The sequence below is a fragment of the Trichechus manatus genome, unplaced genomic scaffold (assembly GCF_000243295.1).
Source record: "Trichechus manatus latirostris isolate Lorelei unplaced genomic scaffold, TriManLat1.0 scaffold00011, whole genome shotgun sequence".
NCBI lineage: Eukaryota > Metazoa > Chordata > Mammalia > Sirenia > Trichechidae > Trichechus > Trichechus manatus.
The window spans coordinates 29,003,646-29,024,633 of record NW_004443947.1 but is presented as its reverse complement, the minus strand read 5'-3'; the positions used below and the strand labels follow the sequence as shown (position 1 = coordinate 29,024,633).

At 40.6% G+C, this 20,988-nt stretch overlaps 2 protein-coding genes across 3 annotated transcripts in view; one reads left to right on the top strand and one right to left on the bottom strand.

Moving 5' to 3' along the window:
- Nucleotides 1–115, bottom strand: part of FAM114A2 (family with sequence similarity 114 member A2) — a 45,983-nt gene extending 45,868 nt beyond the window's left edge. Inside the window, exon 1 of one of the 2 annotated variants that reach the window (XM_023726592.1) lies at nt 78–115. The gene's annotated coding sequence lies outside the window, so the exon portion shown is untranslated. Of the gene's footprint in view, nt 1–56 lie in introns of both variants that reach the window. The other variant, XM_023726598.1, reaches the window with a different exon arrangement.
- MFAP3 (microfibril associated protein 3) lies at nt 105–20,709 on the top strand. Its single transcript, XM_004371279.3, has 3 exons — nt 105–211; nt 13,117–13,580; nt 18,026–20,709. The coding sequence occupies exons 2-3, from the start codon at nt 13,286–13,288 to the stop codon at nt 18,817–18,819; spliced, it is 1,089 nt and encodes a 362-aa protein (XP_004371336.1). The 5' UTR covers nt 105–211; nt 13,117–13,285; the 3' UTR covers nt 18,820–20,709.
- Nucleotides 20,710–20,988: the final 279 nt, after the last annotated feature.

Sequence of the window (20,988 nt, the reverse complement as noted above, 5' to 3'; positions counted from 1 at the left end):
CAGACCCGGCCCGGGAGCACCGCGCCCCTCCTGCCTTATCCCGGGAAGCCCCGCACCCAGTAAGCCTCCAGCCTCACCACCGCAGGCACCGCCGCCGCGCCGCTCGTACTGTCCCGGAAGTACTCCTTCAGCGCAGAGGCCGCCTGGCCTGCCCGAGAGCACTTCCGGATCGAGCAGCTGCTCTTGTCGGAAGGAGCTCGGCGTTGGTCCGGTGAGTGCGGGTTCGGACTCTGGGTGCTGAGGCGTGGGTCCAAGCTCCGGGATGGGGTCCGACGTGAAGGAAGCGGGGATGTCCGCCGTGCTTTTGAAGGTCTGACCTGGGTCGCAAGGGTTCAGTCATCGAACATTTACTGAGCGCCAGCCACCTGCCAGGCACTACCCTGGACTTTGGGGACACAGTGGTGAACTAGCAAGGCAAAGACCCTGCTCTCAAGAAGCTGACATTCTAGTGGGGCGAGGCAGAATATAAACAATTCAACAAACAAACAGAATTATGTAAGATGATAGTAAATGCTTTAGAGAATATGTGACCGAATGAAATGGGGAAGTAAGCCACATGAAGATCTGGAAAAGAGCATTCCAGGCAGGGGGAGCGACAGTGCAAAGGCCATATAGTGGGAACAGTTTAGAAAGATCAAGGAAAAGAAAAAAGGCCATTATGGATGGTACAATAAGGACAAGGTGAGACTGTAAATAGATGAGGCAAGAGGCTTAGGCAAGGGCCAAATCTTGTAAGGCATATGAGCCAGGACGAGGAGTTTGACTTTTATTTGGAAAGCAATGAAAAACCATTGAAGAATTCTGTTTTGGTTGTCTAGTGCTGCTATAACAGAAATACCACAGGTGGATGGCTTTAACAAAGAGAAATTTATTCTCTTACAGTTTAGGAGGCCAGAAGTTTAAATTTAGGGTGCCAGTTCCAGGGGAAGGCTTTCTCTCTGTCGGCTCTGGGGGAAGGTCCTTATCATCAATCTTCCCTGGTCAAAGAGCTTCTGAGCCCAGGGACCCCTGGTCCAAAAGACGCGCTATTCTCCTGGCTCTTGTTTCTTGGTGGTATGAGGTCCCCCGTCTCTCTGCTCGCTTCTCTCTTTTATATCACAGAAAAGATTGGCTTAAGACACGACTTAATCTTGTAGATTGAGTGCTGCCCCATTAACATAACTGCCCCTAATCCCACCTCATTAACATCATAGAGATAGGATTTACAACACATGGTAAAATGACATCAGATGACAAAATGGTGGACTATCACACAATACTGGTAATCATGGCCTAGTCACATTGATACCACATTGATACACAATTCAATCCATAACAGTTTTTAAGCAGAAGAATGAGGAGCCCTGGTGGCGCTGTGGTTAAGCCCTCCGCTGCTAACTGAAAGGTGGGTGGCTTGAACCCACCAGCCGCTCCATGGGAGAAAAGACCTGGCAATCTGTTTCTGTAAAGATACAGCCTTGGAAACCCTATGTTATAGTTCTACTGTGTCCTGTAGGGTTGCTATAAGTCAGAATCAACTCCAGGGCACACAACAATAAGTAGAAGAATGACATGCTCTGATTTATGATTTTAAGATAACTCCTGACCCCTGATCAGAAAGATGCATTTCTTCAGTTGTCTTTGAGCAGTAGGAATACATAAAACCCAGACTGACAGAACCAGAAAGCCATAGAGACACCCTTATTGTACAGATGTGAAAATCTGAGTCCCAGAGAGAGGAAGGAACTTGGAAACTTGCATCTTTTAAGAGCCCAGGTCTTCCAAAGCGGTATAATGCCTTCAAGATTATCATTTTGATGTATAGATATAATAATTGTCACTTTCTAAAACCCCTCAGAGATTTTCCATTGCTTTTGATGGGTGGTTCTCTAAATTTAGGTGCATCTACTTGTTAAACATGTCTGATCCAAAAGACAAACAACAAAAAAACTAAGTATAAAATGGATAATTTCCTCCGATTTTCTGTTGTAATGGAAGGTGCAGGGCCCTGGTGACACAGTGGCTAAGCGTTCGGCTGCTAACCAAAAGGCTGGCAGTTCGAATCTACCAGCCACTCCTTGGAAACTCTATGGGGCAGTTCCACCCTGTCCTATAGGGTCGCTAGGAGTTGGAATCAACTTGACGGCAACAAGTTTGGGGTTTTTTTTGGTTTAATGGAAGGTGCATAAAAATTGGGACTTAAATATGGAATCTTGGTAAGCCACTTAACTGTGTCTTAATTTTCTCATTTTTAAAATGCAGCTGACAATACTTATAGCAGCAGTTCTCAAACATTTTGAACTTAGGATTCTTTTACGCTTTTAAAACTTATTGAGAACCTCAAATGTATGTACGTAACTGACAACTTTAGAAAATAGTTATTAATTCATTTATAAATAACATTTTTATGAAGAATATTTTCCAAAATAATTATTGAGAAGAATGGCAGTGGAGCCCTGGTGGTGCAGTGGTTAAGAGCTTGGCTGCCAACCAGAAGGTTGGCAGTTCAAATCCACCAGCGGCTCCTTGGAAACCCTATGGGGCAGTTCTGCTCTGTCCTATAGGGCCTTTATGAGTCGGAATCAACTCAACAGCAACAGGTTTGGTTTGGATTGGAGAAGAATGGCATTATTTTACATTTTTACAAATCTCTTTAATGTCTGGCTTAATAGAAGATTCTCATGTCTACTTCTACATTCTTTCTCGCGCTGTCACTCATGTAAAACTAACTGCAAGATGTTGAATGAGAGTGAAAAAGGCAAATGATACCCTAGTATTATTATGAAAACAGTCTTGAAAAAGTCTCAGGGACCCCTCAGGGGTTTGTGCACCACACTTGGAAAATTACTGAATTGTAATATTGTCATGACAATTAGAAGAAATATGGACTTGATTTGTAAGACCTTAAAACTAGATGCATGATAAAAATGCAGATGCCCAAGCCTCTCCCCTAGAAATGCCAAATCAAAAAGTCTGAGTGGAGCCAAGAAATCTACATCTTTAACAAGCACTGCAGATTGATTTGATGTAGGTAGTCCAAAATTCATAGTTTGAGGAAACCAGTTGTAAATCAAATTCTCTAATCTAGTGTTCTGCCCACTAAAATTTAAAAAGCTCCGTTTCTTTACTTCAAATCACTCCATCAGCAGTTTCAAAGCTACGACTACACTTTTCACCTTGAAGTTCTAGTTCTAGTTGTTCCTTTTGCCTGAGACTCCAGTCTGGAAAGTTTAAATTAGAAGAAAAAAATTTGCATCAGGCGCCTTTCTGACTATCAAGTTGATGAGTGTCTGAATTCAAAATGTTGAATACTTGCCACAGCCTGTGGCCCTATGCCAAGGACAGAAGGTTTTTAGACAGTCTGTCAGCTTGCAGTCTTTTGGACAGATAGATGACTGATTGAGGAGTAAAATTGTGATAAGTCTTAGAATACCCTCAGTGTACTAGGGGGCTGATAGAAGAATCTCATCTGAAATTAAGAGTATGGGGATGTGAGTGTAGATGAGAAAATTTCTTGAATAAAGTGAAATTAAAGTTGAATGTTGTCAAGAGGGTAGAATTTCCACAGGAAGATACTGGTTGGTAGAGGCAGAAAGCTTCAAGCAGAAGGAGCAACTGGAACCAGAACTTAAGGAATAGTAAAGTCAGTGACCAGATGAGGTCATAGCTAATTAGTTACAGAGGTGCAACTAAAGGCCAGACTTGACTCCTTCAGCAAGCAATTAATGCACGGCTAGCTCTTCTATTCTACCACCTGACATCTCTTCCTGGAGAATTTATCTCATAGGTAGTGGGAAATCACTACAAGATTTTAAAATCGCTGTGACTTGCTTGGATTTGTGTTTAGGACCAATTCTGAGAGCGTTAGTATTTGTGATATGTCAGAGGGGTAAGATTGGAGTTAGACCTGTTTAGCAATTAAAGGAATAGTGTGGTACCCTTAGAAACGAGGATGGCAAGACTTCGTCTCACATGCTTTGGACATGTTATCAGGAGGTACCAGTCCCTGGAGAAGGACGTCATGCTTGGTAAAGTAGAGGGTCAGTGAAAGAGAAGACCCTCGATGAGATGGATTGACAGAGTGGCTGCCACGATGGGCTCAAGCATAGCAACAATTATGAGGATGGCGCAGGACTGGGCAGTGTTTCGTTCTGTTGTACATAGGGTCGATAGGAGTCAGAACGAACTCGACAGCACCTAACAACAGCAATAAGTGGTACCCAGGTGAGATAAAAGGATTGTGACCTAGGGCAGGGATGTTGTTGTTTGCCATTGAGTCAATTCCAACTCATAGTGACCCTATATGACAGTAAAACTGCCCCACAGGGTTTCCTAGGATGTAATCTTCACAGGAGCTGATCACCAGGTCTTGTCTCCCATGGAGCTGCTTGTGGGTTTGGACCTCTAGTCTTTCGGGTTAGCTGTCAAACGCTTCACCATTGCACCACCAGGGCTCCTTAGGGCAGGGGTAGTAGAACTTAACTGAAGAAAGTCTAGGAGGTAGACTAATAATAAGAATAGCATGCATTTATATATTACCCACATTGGCTCATCTATTCCTCACATCTACCGTATGAGGTGGTTATTATTCAACAGATATGAAAATTAAGGCATAGCAAGCCCACGATCTCACACAGGTGTGGGATCAGGCACTCAATTCCAGAGCCCAGGCTGCTAACCACCAAGCCGTGATGATTGTGTGGTTTTGATTTTGCAAAACAGGAAGAATGATTGTTACTACCATCTAAGCTATGCAGATGCTGGACAAGTGGATCTGAGGGCGAGAGTGAGGAGTTTAGTTTCAGTCATACTGAGTTTGAGATAGTAGGAGATGTTTCAGACTGTAGAGGAAAAAAAAACTTGAGTGAGGGGATCATAAATCTAAGCCTGTTGCATTGATGTCTTTATTATTTGTATCCAGTAGGATAAAAATCACAGGTATAACAGAAATAACCCTGAGTAAAGCAAAGCTCCAATAAAGATAAATACAGAAGATGTTTTTCACTGTATCAGAAAATATGTTGAAATTTGAGCTGAGACTGCCCAAATGCCAGTTAAGAGGTGCATGATGGCTCCAAGATACTGTTGGGAACATAAGGACCATTTTAATTAGAAACTTTTAAGAAAATGGCCCTCAAAATGGTGATTTCTGTTTGAATATTACTAATCTGTTTTTGTATTACAGATCCCTATCATAATGTTTGCATATAAGTAGAAAAGTTTTCTGTTTGTTCTTTGCAAAGGAGAGAGGAGTGCTAACAATCTGCTTGTTATTTGCCAGTTCAGAACGCCATTTTGACCATTTGTGTACCAGGCGTGTGGGAGTGCTTCCGTTTTCCAAGTGTGACAGTACATGCAGAGATAAGCGGATGAGCTGTAAATACAGCCTAGAACACATTTAATTATGGAGAATGAAGCAATTAATATTTCAGTGTAACTGGAGAAAAGAAAAAAACAATACCATCTGGGCATTAGTTCTCTACCCCCACCCCCCTTTTTGAGTTCTTCCCGAGCTATTTCTGCAAACAGCAGTTTCCTCAGCCAACTTAATGTTGAGCCACCAGAACGGAAATCAGCCACATTACTTCCTTATTTACTTCTGTTGAGAATTGGAACAGAATGGAAATATTTCTTCTTTCAGAAGTTGGCAGGAACAGCAGTAAGGCAGTCTGTTAAGGATGACAGCTATATCTCTTATTTCTTTTTCTTTCTTTCTTTTTTTTAAATAATTTAGTCAATATTCAGAATGATTCTCTAGGGTGAAATCATCTACATTTTTGATTATTCATGATCCTAGCAAAGCTTACATTCTACTCTCCTTAGAAGATGAGAAAGGAATTGGATTAAACTTGAGTGTAATTTATCTGTTATTAATGTCAAAGAAAGGGAATATAAAAATTTTCCAAATAACTTGTCCACAAGCATAGCATAGCCCTTTTTAACTATTTACAGGAAAGTGTCACTTTGATTCTTCTTTCTGCAAGCTTTATTCTTTTGCTTCAAATTCATTGAGAATAGCAGGCATGAAATTATTATGGGAAGTCCCAAACTTACAAATGAATTACATTCCTAAAATTCGTAAACTCCTCCCTTCTCTTTTGCATCCACAGCACAATTACACTTCTCAGCGTTTCTCACTCTGCCTTGTATATATTTAGAGGTTTCTGCCCTTGCCGTCCAGGATGGTTTGTAAACTGAGAATCTGGGACAGTGTCGTAGTTCACCTGAATATCCCTTGCACCACCTGGTATGTCACCTTGTGCATGAAGGGCCCTGATTTACCTAAGCTGTTTTAAAGTCTTTACGCCAGAGTGGGAAACCCGCGTGGTATAGTGGTTAAGAGCTACGATTGCTAACCAAAAGGTCAGCAGTTCAAATCCACCAGGTCCTCCTTGGAAACCCTACAGGGCAGTTCTACTCTGTCCTATAGGGTTGCTATGAGTCAGAATCAACTCGACGGCAGCAGGTTTGGTTTTTTTGGTTTTAGGCCAGAATGAGTAAAATGGTCATAGTTTTTATTGCAAACAGCAGAAACCCACTTACACTGACTTAAGTAAAAGGAGATTCAGTGTGAGGAGATGTGTCAAGGGCATCCTTGATTGCAAAGGCAATTTGTTCTATTTTCTGCTTCTCTCACGTTCTTGGACACAAACCTTTGCCAGTGTTTTCTGTCACAATTGCTCAACAGCCTTATCCACAAGGGATTGTCTCTTAGTAACTTAGTAGCTCAGATCAGAAGTCCTTTGTGTTTAGGATGGAATGAGTATGAAGTGGCTGGGTTCAGCCTGCCTTAATTGACTTGGCATAAAAGGATGTTACGGAACCTGTTGCTCTCCCGGCATGAAATCTGGCTACTTCTGCCACCTTTGATCTAAGAGCAGTTAAAGGGTGTTCATTGTGTTTTTCTAGACCCTGTCTTATACGTTTCTCTAAACTTCTAATGGTTGGCTGTGCTCTATACAGAACAGAAGCCACAAATCTTGGCCATAGAGGCAGTATGCTTCCCGCACTCCAGCGTGTAAGGAGGTGAGGAGCTGGAGATCGCTGATGAGGATTGCTGGGTAGCAGCAGCGACAGCCACAGTTCCGTCACTTTTGCTCTTTTTTTTTCCTAACTAACCATCTTCCCACCCACTTTCTTGCTTGTGCATTCAGTCTTCATTTTTGTGATTTTAATTTTAAATAAAATTAAATAAAAATGTTTATTTCTTTTTAAAAAAAAAAAAGTTATATGGGAGCCAGGAAGTAGGATGTTGTGAAGAAGCAGGGCGGCAAGTGTGAGTCTCGCTCTTCTCCTGTTCTGCTCCCCGCCCCCCCATTTCTCTCTCCCCTATCACTCTCTTTCCTCTCCCCATCTCTGTTGTCATTCCTTTCTGCTTCTCCTTGTATGTGGCTCAAACCTGGCTGCCTCAGCCCCTTAGATGTCTTCTCTTCATCAAATGTCCATTAACCCACAAGTGTGTCAGTTCCAAATTCCAAGGACTACAATTCTGGTTAGCTTAGACAGCAAATGGGTTGGCTTCCTTCTGGACCCAAGAAGGTAGAGACAAGGCTGAAAAACGGAGACATAGCCTGGGTAGATCCCAACAAAGCTTCCCTACCAAAAACTCAGGACACTTAAAAATAATGTAACAGATTATGGTTGGGATCCAAGGTCAACTTAACAGTACTTATTTAATCCATATTATAACAATATATATTTGCAATAAAAAAAAGAAAAATGTGATATTTAAAATTAAAGATTGGAATTATATAATGGTATCCCCCCTACCGCCACTATTTTAAATGATTGCGTGGTAGTCTGAGTAAAAGTGTTTATCTTAAACAATGGTTTAACTGTCAGGTACAGACATTAGCACAATGTCTGAAAGAACCAGCAACAACGATAATAACTACAACTTACACAGTGATTACTATTGCAAATAGACTCCGTGCTTTACATATACTATCTCATTCAGAGTTCAGATAATCCTATGAGGATGCTATTTTGTGCCATTGAGTTGATTCTGACTTACACTGACCCTATAGGACAGAGTAAAACTGACCCATAGGGTTTCCTAGGCTTTAATCTGTACAAGAACAGATGGCTAGGTCTTTTCTCCTACAGAACCTCTGGTGGGTTTGAACTGCCAACCTTTCAGTTAGCAAGCTGAATGCTTAACCATTGCACCACAAGGGCTCCTTCCTATTATTTCCCCCATTTTAAACATGAGGGGATTGATTCACAGAATAAATCATTAACAAAAGTTACAAGGTGCGGTGTGGTGGATCACTTTTGTGTGGCCTTTCTAGCCATGGTCTTGTAAGTCCCACCCAAGTGATTGGACGGGACTGTGTGATAGGGTAATTGTGGCCCACTAAAGGGATTGGTCAGTTTTGGCATCCTGCTGGGCTTGAAATGAGCCATTGCAGAGGTGGGAGAGGGAGAATCCCACCTCCACCAAGGAAGAACAGGCAGGAGCCAGCATGTCCTTTGGACCCGGGATCCCTGTGCTGAGAAGCTCCTGGAACCTGGAGACAGAGAGGGAGCTGTAACACTGGAGGCAGTGAGAAATGAAGGCAGAGACCCAGCAGCAGATGATGACGTGGTGGGCTTCCTGGCCCATGGAGAGAGAAAGCTGAGTGCCTTTGGGCAGAGGCTGAGGGCCAGGGAGAGGCGTGCCTGCGAGCACGGCTGGGGAAGAGACTGTCCTGATGGAAGAACTGTATCCTGTGTGTTACTGAGCCTGAATTGTAGCTGTTACTTCCCTAATAAACCCCATAATGATGAGTATTGTCTGTGAGTTCTGTGTGGCCATTGCAATGAATTTACCGAACCCAGCAGAGAAGTAGAGAGTGCCATGGGAGGGACAGTTGGTGTCAGAATTGGTAAAGATGTCAGAGAGAGGAGGCATGTCTGACTTCGGCCTCATAGGAGTCAGCCTTGGGCTGTTGATCTTGACTCTCCTTCCCCCTTGTAAAGTTAGAAGAGGTCAGACTCTGCGCCCATGCTGTTTTTTTGTTTTATGTTGTTTTCTTTTTTTTAACACCAGGCTAGTTAAAGTTCGAATCAGGATTTGAATCCAGAAATCTGGCTCCAGAGTCAGTACTCTGAACCTCTCTGCTATCCTGCCTTTATCAGAGGCCTAGAGTTACACTGTTCGAGAATCTAAATACGCGGTGGAATGTGACTGATTAGTCCACTCTTATTGGATCTGTCAAACAATTTGGACCACTGTTAGGCAAGGATGTTTTATTGGATCTGTCAAACAATTTGGACCACTGTTAGGCAAGGATGTTGCAAAGGAAGCTAGGAACTATATCAGTGGTCCCTGGGTGCCAGTCCACAGACCTACTGCCAGAATCACCCAGTGAGTAATGAAAAGCCATAAATTCCAAGGCCCAAACCCAAAGGTTCTGATTCTCTGAATCTGAGGTGGGGACCCAGGAATCTACATTTGTAACAAGTTCTCCAGGTGATTGTGATATTCAACCTGGTTTGGAAACTCTGGACTTGGTGATCTTTTATTCCCGTCGATATCTTCTAGGACAATATGTTAAATGGAAACTTTGGGGGCTAGGGCCCCATTTGAAGAATGCTTTTAGGTAGGTACCTTTAAGATCTTTTGAAATTGTTAGCATTGGCTCTTTTTGTCTCAGAGAAGATAATAGGTGCTCAGTAATTGTATATTGATTTGAATAATTATGATCCCTGTTGCATAACATTCTTTACTTTACACAGCTCCATCACATACTTTATCAAATTTAAGCTAATCTTCATCAATAAATATATATTGATCATGTGCTAGTTATGAGGTATAACAATAAAAAATATAGTCCCTGTGCTTAAGGGGCTCATAGGTTAGATGGGGTAGACTGCCTAGTAGTATAGTGCACCATATACAAGAGCCAAATGAGTAGTGTAGGTGGTGAGGGCTGTGGAAGGTCATGGGAAGCCATTCACTATCCACAAGCATACTCTGGATCCATGTGAGATGAAGAGCCAGGCCCTGAAAGGAGGGTGGGCCTTGGCTCAGAGAAGCTGCATGAAGAAGGGATTCCAGGCAGGAGTGCTAGGCACTGTGTGAGGACACCACTTGCCCTGCAGCCCTCTCGTGTGGAGGCTGTTCATTCTTCCGTAGCTTTTACATCTCATGCCAGGAAGAGTAAGTCCTTCTTATATTTTGTGTTTCTTCCACCGTTGCTGCCTTGATACTGGGGCAACATCCTTATCCCCACACGTAATCTGTCCTAAGCCTGTCAGCTCTTTGTCCTCTTCATCTTGAATAAGAATCTTCTTCACTCACTTTACACTCCCACTCTGATACCCAAAGTCCACCTCCAGTTCTACTGTCGGCCCAGACTGCTCCCGCCAGAATCAGACACAGCACTCCCTGGCCGTCATCTCTCATTTCTGTAACCAGCTCTTTTTCCTGAATACTTCTTCACCAGTGACCCTTCCACTTTTTCCCTGTCCTCTGGCCTGCTACCGGGAACACTCCATTCTTGATTTCTGTTTATCTCTCAGTCCTGCTGCACACCTGGTTTCTTTAGGGAGTCTTTCTTCTATGAGGTTAGCTCCTATGTTGGGTGTTCGGTAGCATTCTGTGCTTTCCCTTGGGTAACATTTAGCATATTTTGTATATATTTAGTTACTGTCTACATCCAGACTGACCTCCATGAAGGCAGAGACTGTGTCTGTAGTACAGTAGGTTGGCTCAATAGATACTGTTGCGTAGATGAAAATGTATACCTCTAGTCTAAAACAGTGGTTCTAAACTCAGTGGCAAGGAAGGGTGGGGAGGAATGGGATGGCAGGATAAGAGATGAGGTGGTATTAAAATAAACGGGGGGTAGGGGAATTTGTTTGTTTTTCCTATGTAAAGAACCGGCCCCAACTCAGAGCCTTTATCAGAGAACAGTATCTCTAGAAATTAATAACACTGCTTTATTTTCATTATGTTTCTGTGTATAGTTACCTTTATCCAATGAAGGGATATAAAGTTTATTTTTAAAATAAATGATTGTAAGTAAGTCAATTTAAAAAAAAAAGTGTAAGTGAATAATAATATGGTACATGCCTGCTGCCGTCAAGTCGAATCCAACTCGTAGCAACCCATACATAGATATAGCAAAAAGCAAAACAAAAAAAAAATTTAAAAAACATGGCAGTAGAAGGAATGAATGAAGTTTGGGAAATACTGACTTAGGTGAATGCACGAAATGAAAAAAACCAAACCCGTTGCTGTCAAGTCAATTCCAACTCAAGCAACCCTATAGGACAGAGTGGAGCTGCCCCATAGAGTTTCCAAGGAGCAGCTGGTAGATTCCAACTGCTGACCTTTTGGTTAGCAGCTGTAGCTCTTAACCACTGCACCACCAGGGCTCCAGATGAACCCACAGGGACCCCTCATCCAAGTCCTGGGGAAAGGGGGAAGAGCAGGAAAAATAACCTGGAGCACTTTTGCAGCACACTCGTATCCTGCCACCATTGAAAACCACTCGTCTAGAATAAAGGACGGAATCATGTCTACCAATTATTGTATATCTTATAGAGAAAAGGAACTCGGGAGCTTGTACATGTCAAGCCCCTAGCACAGTGCCCGGCTTATGGCAGTCATTCAGCAAATGTTATATTTTCATTATTTCCACCCACCACCCTCTCCTAAAAAGAGAGACTAGGTTCTGATCTGAGTTTTCCTACTAACTTACAGCATTGTCTTAAGGATCAAGTCACTGTGAAGTGAATAGGTTAAATCACATCATTTCTAAAATTCCCTCCAATGTGCAAATTCTGTTTCCTTGAGTGTCATTTTAGTGGGGTTTGGGGAAGAAATGGAGATAAGCATGTGTTTGATTTATCATGTATGACCAAAGTTATTTGTTTTACTCTAAATAGTCCATCCTTAAATTTTAAAGGTTTAGAAAATTATCATCGTTCAAACATCCTTTCAAGGACTAGTGAAAATTAAATGACATTTACAACTTATTGTAATTCAGACTTTGAGGAATTTAATGATTGCTTTTTATGTTCTATGGTTAAGCAGCCTTCACGTAAGTATAAGGGAGAGTAAATGTCATTTCCAAAACTAATTATCTTGGGCCTTTATTAGAAATAAAACTAGGCATTTCATCCCATATTTTATAGAAATAGAAGTGGAGATTTTTCTTTGAGAATCAATGATTTAAAAGGGGAATCAGATTAACAGGAAGATGATCCTAATCTGATAGACTCTTAGACTGGGATGTTATTTTGTATTTTATTCATGATATTTTGCTCTTCTTTTAAATTTGTCTGACAATCTTCCCCTGTAGTTTTATATTTACATTTCTACCAGCTAGATACTTAAGATGTCAATTCCTCCTTTGGCTGATTTTAGAGTTTGAGCTAGAATTTGCTATTCTTACAAACTATTAAATATACTGTGTTTTGTCTCATGATATTGAAGAAACTGTTAAAGGAAAATTCTTTTGACTAACATTGTTGCCAGGAGGGAGGTTCTGTAGCCTCAGGAGTCAATAATTCTGTATATGTATTGCAATAAGTACAATTTTCTTTCTAATGTTAAAACAAAAACAAAAAAAACTATCTCAAATGTTCCTGCATTATTTATATCTGATATATCTGTGCACTTGAATTACCCAAGTTTTGAGCTGCATGGTTATGATTATGATGTACCGGTTGATTTACATTATTGATATAACAACAGATGGTAATGGTGCAGGTTGAAATAAAAGATCATTAAGCTAAATATTTTAGCCTGCATTGGCTCCCTGTTGCGTAGAATTTGTCAGAGTGAAATAGAATCATAGCAGTTCAGAACTGGAAGAGCCCCTAGAGATTGTCTCATCCAGTTCCTCATTTGACAGATGAGAAGACAGAAGCCCAGAGAGAAAGCTACTTGCCAAGGTCATACAGCTAGTTAGTAGCAAAGCTAGGACCAGGATCTAGGTCTGCCATTTCCTGATTCAGTGCTCTTTCTCCCGTCTCTGTGTGAGATTTTCAGATGGTATTTTCTCTGTATCACTTCAGTTCGACTTCCTGATGTCAGCACCAACTCTCCTAATCAGTTTCACATCTGTTCATTTCTAGATCAAACACACTTTCACCCCATCATGAGCCTTGGTTGGTTAAATTTTATATCTGGCTTTCTTTTAGGTTGGTCTCCACTCACATCTTTTAATTTTGAAGACTTCAAAGTACATCTGGATCTACCACTTTTTCGGAAAACTTCAGTATCAAACAATAAATTTGCCACTGTGATCTTGTTATAGTACAGAAGCTTTTGAGTTCTCCAAATCTGAACAAGATTTTCTCCCGTTCTCCCATGAAGCCACATTGTTGCTTATTCACTTTAGTGGCGAGTGTTATTGTGCCGGCTGCTTTTATTTTGGAAGATGTAGACTGCTACCAAATGGACCTGCTGGAAGCAAATCACAGTTCTTCCAATGCATCGTTTCCCCCAAGCTTTGAACTCTCAGCAGGTTCCCATCCGGGTAATGATGTCATCATAGCCAAAGAGGGAGCTAGTGTTTCAATCGAGTGTCTTCTCACAGTCGGCCACAATGAAGACGTCCATTGGTACAACTCAAGAGGACAGCAACTGGATGACAGAGACAGAGGTAACTGTTGTTGTGTGCCATCAAGTTGATTCCAACTCATAGCGACCCTGTGGGACAGAGTAGAACTGCCCCACAGGGTTTCCGAGGCTGAAATCTTTTATGGGAGCAGATCTCCAGGTCTTTTCTCCCAGGAGTATCTGGTGGGTTCAAACCACTGACCTTTTGGTTGGCAGCTGAGCACTTCACCATTGCAGCACCAGGGCTCCTTGAGGTAACTCTACCAGGGTATAATTAATCAAGGTTACTCTTCCTGTCCTGCTAGTGCTGTCTTCTTGGTTTTACGGTGTATTCAATAAGAAATCTCAAAGATGAGCTACCAAGATGAACAGTTAAAACTTTTAAAAGTCATGAAGTGTTAAACCTATCAGAAAAAGCAAAACAATTTTAATTCCTTAGCAAGACGAAGAAAAATATAAAGAATAGTTATAAATAAAAAAGGAGTTCACTGATGACAGTGAGCTGTTTTCCCTCCTTTTCGTGAGTTGGTTTGTTTCTTCACTGAAAGTAGACTACCTCAGAACCGCTACATCCAGCAGGGCAAGCCGTGCACTGCTCACTTCCAGCAGCACCGTTCACTAGACTTCAGTGTGAATGGTGCGGTGTGGTGACCCTGTGAAAAGACAGCAGGAAGCATTTGGGTTAGACTCAAGTTTGTCATAATTAAAAAAATTTTTGCTCTGAAATGAGTTACTATGAATGTTGGAGAAAATCCAGGATGTTTTTAAAACTTTGAGCCCCTCTGAGAATTGAAAGAGCACTGAGGAGAAGTTCCGTAGCCCCTTCTAGCTCTTTTTTCTGTTCTATAATTTATTTAAAAACATGAGAATTTCTCTTTAAAATCACACGAACATACCTATAATGTGACCAGGGTCTGCTTTCTGACAGGTTTTTATTTGATTTTGCTATTTGTGGAACTGTGAACACATATTAACCCGCACTATTTCCTTACCCAGTGTTTTGTTAGAAAGATTTTTGATGAGTACTTTTGAGTTAAAACACCTCAAAAAGAAATCACCATGAGAAGCCAGTGAGATGAAGATTAAATTCTGTGATCCCCACAAGCTACACTTTCAGAAAAGGTCCCCTTATCTTTTTTTGTTAGAAAGTCTAACCTCCTGAAATATAAAGGATATTTAGCTGTTTTATTAGGATGGAAAACATAAAAGGAAGCAGATGGTATTTGCTTTGGAAGTATACACTAAACATTTTAGCCTTCTGCAAAGACAATAACTGGTCACCAAGAGATTGAAGAGTTTGAGTTGTTAGAAAGAACAGAATAAGAATTGCTGCAAACTGGCCTAAATTTAAATAACTCCAGAATAAAGAAACTGAAGACAAATAAGAGATCTCTCTAAAGTTCAGTTAAAATACTAAATTTTTATTTAATCTGAATTTTGCTACTGAGTCCAAGATAGAGCCTTCTGAAATTTTTTCCTTAGTGATAATTTTTACTTCGCTTTCCAATATAGTAGACACGTGACTCCTGAACACTAGAAATGTTTTTAGTCCAAATTGTGATGTGCAGTAAGTGTGTAAATACACCCTGGATTCAAAGCTTTAGTATGGAAAAAATATATATGGAAAATTCACTGATAATCTTTTTATATTGATTACATGTGAGATGATAATATTTTTGAAATATTGGGTTAAATAAAATATATTATTAAAATTAATTCCACCTGTTTCTTTTTACTTTTCTTAAATATGTCAACTAGAAAAGTTTGTTAAGTACATGACTTGTTTTTGTGGCTCCTATTATATTTCTAATGGACAGCACTATTTTAGAATGTCACCTCTTCTCTTTTCTGTAAAACTAGTTAAGATGAATCTGAATTATTCATCTAGCTCCTATGTAGCTAGTGTTTCTTTGTGAGTGTCAAGGTGGCCTTTAAGACTGTTCCTAGGCAGGTGCCCTCCAAAGCATTGGTTCTCAAACAGTTTGTGACTTTTATGATTGATACAGTACTTAAGAAGTATCAGTCACAATGCAGATTTCCAGGCACCCCGCTAAAGTTTCTGATTCAGGAATCTATATTTATAACAAGCACTCTGGATAATTCTTATGCAGCTGGTCTTTGACCCCACTTTGAGAAACACTGCTCTAAAGAAACAGCATTGAAAAGCTGAGTCTCTTCTTCCATCCACTTCTCAGTGAACCTACAAACTAGTTGTCAAAACAGTTTGAAAAGCTAGACTAAACAAAACTATCCAACTTGCTTGTCTTTTCTCCTCCTCCTTCATTCCCATCTGTTTTCTTTGCCCTTCCACAACCCTTTCAGCCCTGTTTTCACATCCACTCACTCACTCACCTGATGAACCCCTGTTGAGGTCCCTGGGTGGCACAGTTTGCAATCAACTACTTACCTAAAGGTTGGCGGTTTGAACCCACCCAGTGGTGCCTCAGAAGAAAGGCCTGACGATCTGCTTCTGTACAGATTATAGTAAAGCAAATCCTATGGAGTAGCTCTACTCTGTAACACGTGGGGTTGCCATGAGTTGAATGGATTCAACAGCAACAGGTACTGTGGGCTAAGACTGCCCCTTTCTTTCTTCTTTATCTCACCCAGGCCTGCTTTTCAAGCACCTTCCTCTTCTCACATTCATTCACCTAATTATATCACTTTGTTGTAATCCTCGTTTTGACATCTGTGCATGTGTCATGGAATAAAACAGATTAGCAAAGACCAAGCTAGATCAGTGGTTCCCATCAACTAGTTAAAAATATAGACCTTTTGAATCAGAATCTCTCAAGTGGTGCCCAGAATGTATATTTTGAACATGATTTGGGATCCACTGAACTAGACTTAATCTCTCTGGGCTTTAGGATATCCTGACCAAAATGTAAGATTTGAATTATTCAGTCAATGTGATCAGTGTAGACAGCTGATATGTAAAGAAAGCCATAGGTTAGGAGGAGACCAGCCAAGTGGAATGGCAGTTTCATTTTCCTGTTTTGCCTTTACTTTGAAAACATCGTCTATCATTGATGCTTTCAGCAGCAGCTCTGGAAAATTGTATTAGATTTGATGAATCTCAAGTGACAAGAGTTTAAAGAGCATGTCATTCTAGTATAAGGTTCATAAATCTTGAGCTATTATCAGCAAGTGAGCTAGAGAGTTTAGGTGGTGGTTGTAGTACAGTAGTTGATAATGGAGTCTATGAGGTTCGTAATACCTTGAATTCATAGGTTATCATTTTCATATCTCCAAGATCATAGAAACAGAAGCGTATGGAATAATGGCTATATTCATACTACATATTTTCTTCTTTTTGCATTGGTGAAGTGATGATTCTTAAATATAAATAATATAAATTTTGATAATCATAAAAATGGCCACAATCCAGAGTGTTTATTAACATACATGCCACTAAAATAATCCAGAACCATAGAATCTCAAGGGTGAAAGAGATCTTGAAGATTAGGCATTCAGTTGATGCTTAACAAGGAGTCACCCAGTCTCCCCTGGGACACCAGCTGTAGTCATTAGAACTCACCCACACCCCAGGTTAGCCCATCCATCCTACCTTTGAATGGCTTTCATAGTTAAAGCAGAGTACTTTGGGAAATTACCACAAAGGTGAGAATTGTGCAGACAGAGCCAAGTTATTAAAGTATGTTGAGTCAAGGAGGTAGCCAGTGCACTTTACTTTTTATAATTTTGTATACTTTTGTGTATGTGTTTCCTGAGTGGGAGAGATGCAGAATGTCTAGGTTTTATACAGAAGCATAGACATCTTAAGGGCAACTTTGTTCTCTTTGTCATGCTGTTCATTTACCCTGAATTTTGAAACACATGTTTAGGCTTTTGCTTCAGTTACTCTTGCCAGAAAGTCAAGATCGTCATCAACAAATCTTTCCTAACAAAACAACATGTGCAAGGCATGCCAGATTAGCCAGTTAGTAATTGAAAAGGTGCATTAAATTGCTAGGTTTTTTTAAAAATAACTTTTGTTTCTTATTATGTAAGTTTATTGTGGAAAGTTAGCAAACACAGTTAAATAAAAAAATAAAAATTACTCCTATCACTCCAGAAATAACCATTGGTTTTCATTTTTGTTGCATATCCTTCTAGTGTATGAAAGTGTATAGGTAGAGATGGTGGCATAGACACACACACATACATACAAACATTTTTTTTTTTTTTAAGATTAGTCATATAGTCATTATTTTCTCTGAAAGGCTTTTTACATCTGGCAGTGAAAAGGTAGATATGACAATCATTAGTGTCAGGAAGGAAGATCTTGATTTCTTTTTTAAGTTAAATTCTGACTCAGAACATTATAATCTGCTGTTTCTTACATGATTTAAACAATAGTAGACCCTAACAGATAAGTTAAATTTAAAGTACTTTCATGAAGAGGTGGAATATTGATAAGGCAATTGGCATTTTTAGTAACAATATTCTTTATGCTGTAATTTTTTTTAATTTCTTTTGGCTTATCAGGTGGAAAATGGTTGGTTTCTGATAACTTCCTGAATATCACCAGTGTAGCCTTTGATGACCGTGGGCTCTATACATGTTTCATCACCTCTCCAGTTCGTGCCTCCTATTCTGTCACCCTACGCGTCATCTTCACCTCAGGAGACATGAGCATCTACTACATGATTGTTTGCCTGATTGCCTTTACAATCACTCTCATCTTGAATGTCACACGGCTGTGCATGATGAGTAGCCATCTTCGCAAGACTGAGAAGGCCATCAATGAATTCTTCAGAACTGAAGGAGCTGAGAAGCTTCAGAAGGCCTTTGAGATTGCAAAACGCATCCCCATCATCACCTCAGCCAAGACTCTGGAGCTTGCCAAAGTCACACAGTTTAAGACCATGGAGTTTGCCCGTTACATCGAAGAACTGGCAAGAAGCGTTCCTCTGCCACCTCTTATCCTAAACTGCCGGGCCTTTGTTGAGGAGATGTTTGAAGCTGTGCGAGTGGATGACCCTGATGACATGGGAGAAAGAATTAAAGAGAGACCTGCCTTGGATGCTCAAGGTGGCATCTATGTCATTAACCCAGAGATGGGGCGAAGTCATTCACCAGGAGGAGATTCGGATGATGGTTCTCTGAATGAGCAAGGCCAGGAGATAGCGGTTCAGGTCTCTGTCCACCTTCAGTCAGAGACTAAAAGTATTGATACTGATTCTCAAGACAGCGGTCATTTCAGCCCGTCTGATGATGTGGGATCTGCCAAATCTAACTCTAACTGCAAAGATGGAGTATATGAAAACTGCCAGCTGTGAGCAATGCCAGTACCTACAAAAAAAAACAACTCCCAGAAAAGGAACTTGTTTCTAGGAAATAACTGTTCTACCAAATGATGACTGGGGTTTTCCCCCTTGTTGATAGCATATCAGAACATGAATTACCAAGATCATTGTAAAAATGCAGCATTTTTCCTATCTGATATCTCAGTCATTTTCCCCAAGCCTGAGTAAATGATAGGCATTAAGATTTAAAGGAGCCTGAGAGAGATACATGATGGGAAAAGTACCAAAATAAGAGTCCTGTGGCTTCTCTTCTAGTCATGGTCCTTTCATTGGTTAGGTCTGACAGTTCTCTTAAGGCCTCAATTTTCCCATCAGTAAAATGGGAGATTTGCATTAGATGATATCTAAAGTTGTTTCTGACACTCTAACTTCTTCAGCACATCTCTTAAGTAAACCCTTCCTGAGACTTTCAGTCCCCTTTTATGGAAAGGACCAAGCTGAGACTTTATTGTGATTTAGGTATCCACACCAATACCATAATGCATAGATGTATGGGTGTTTTTCAGCTGTTTTATCTTATGGAGCATTCAGTTTTATATGCAGATGTCAGAGAGCTAACTGCTCATTAGTAAAAACTACTTTCCATGAGTAACTTGGTCCTATTTGGGAGTGTATCATGTCTTTTTAACTTAATGTGGCATCATTTAGTTCATTGAAGTTGTCAGTGATTTCCCAGCTGGCCTCCCAAAGTGAGCAGTTTGTTCCTAAGGAATAATGTTTTCAATAACTTTAGAATAAGAAGCCAGTCTGTCTCTGGTAAATCATGGATTTTGACATTTCTGCTAGTACGGTTTCTCAGGCTTTTCCTTTTTAAAAGTACTGGGCTCTACTAGTGGGCTGTGTGTTTGGGATCCTATTCCAGGGAGAAACCCAGACCTAGATTCCTCTTTAGACCACTACCTATACTCTTGCCCTGTGTGGTCTTAAACATGGTGCTCAAGGTTGCATGCCACCTTATCTTGTTTGTTTGGTAATGGTTTGTTGTTGAGGTTGTTTTTATTTTTAAGTACTTCAAATTCAGGATTCTGAGGTAGGGCTGCTTCTGTGTCCTTTCTGAGAAGTCACTACCTGAAATAAGATCAAATAATGGTATGTGGTATGTTAACCCATTGCAGTTGAGTCGATTCCAGCTCATAGCGACCCTGTATGGCACAGGGTTTGCCCCGTAGGGTTTCCATGGCTGTAAATATTTGCAGAAGTAGACTGTTGTGTCTTTTTCCCGCGGAGCTGCTGGTGGGTTTGAACCGTTGACTTTCCAGTTAGCAGCCAAGTGCTTTAACCACTTTGCCACCATACATATGATCTAAACATGAAGAGGGAGAAAAATTATGGATGATGCCACCTGGTTCAACTGTGTATAATAAACATTTAAGATAGCATTTCTTGCCTGGCTGAGATCTGGTATAATAGAATCGTAAGTAACTCTTCAGAATAATTTCTTCAGCTTTAGGAAGCTTGGTGCTATATAATTTTAAGAACTTGGTAATGGAGCAACATTTGGTGGTTCACGTTTCTTCATTTGGCTTCTGATCATTGAAGCATTACTTGAACTGGAGGTTCCTAAGGGAAATATTCAGAGGAGATTTTATCGGGATTTTAATTTAAGGTTTCAGATGGAGGAAGGCAGGAAATTCAAAGTGTGATCAGGTAGGACTCATGCCTCCCTTTGTCCAGGCTTATCAGAAGTAATACATATGCTCTGGATAGCATGAATGAATCAATATGCAGTTTTATCAGATGGCATTACAGATGTCTTCGTTATCTAGTGCTGCTATAACAGAAATACCACAAATGGGTGACTTTAACAAACAGAATTTTATTTTCTCACAGTTTAGGAGGCTAGAAGTCCGAATTCAGGGCCTTGGCTCTAGGGGAAAGCTTTCTCTCTTTGTTGGCTCCTAAGGTCCTTGTCTCTTCAGTTTGTTTCCTGGTTCCTTGGAGATCTCCGTGTGGCTTGGCATCAATCTTCCCCCATCTCTGCTTGCTCAGTTGCTTCTTTAATCTCTTTTATATCTCAAAAGAGATTGACTCAAAACACATCCTACCCTAATCCTTCCTCATTAACATAACAAACACAACCCATTCCTAAATGGGATTATAACCACAGGCATAGAGGTTAGGATTTACAGCACATATGTTGGG

What these genes read in the sequence shown, in the direction of transcription:
- MFAP3 (XM_004371279.3), top strand. Translation starts at nt 13,286, where the DNA reads ATGAAGCCACATTGTTGCTTATTCACTTTAGTGGCGAGTGTTATTGTG. An exon ending in ACTGGATGACAGAGACAGAG is followed by an intron (nt 13,581 to 18,025) that starts GTAACTGTTGTT and finishes TTGGCTTATCAG; the next exon opens with GTGGAAAATGGTTGGTTTCT.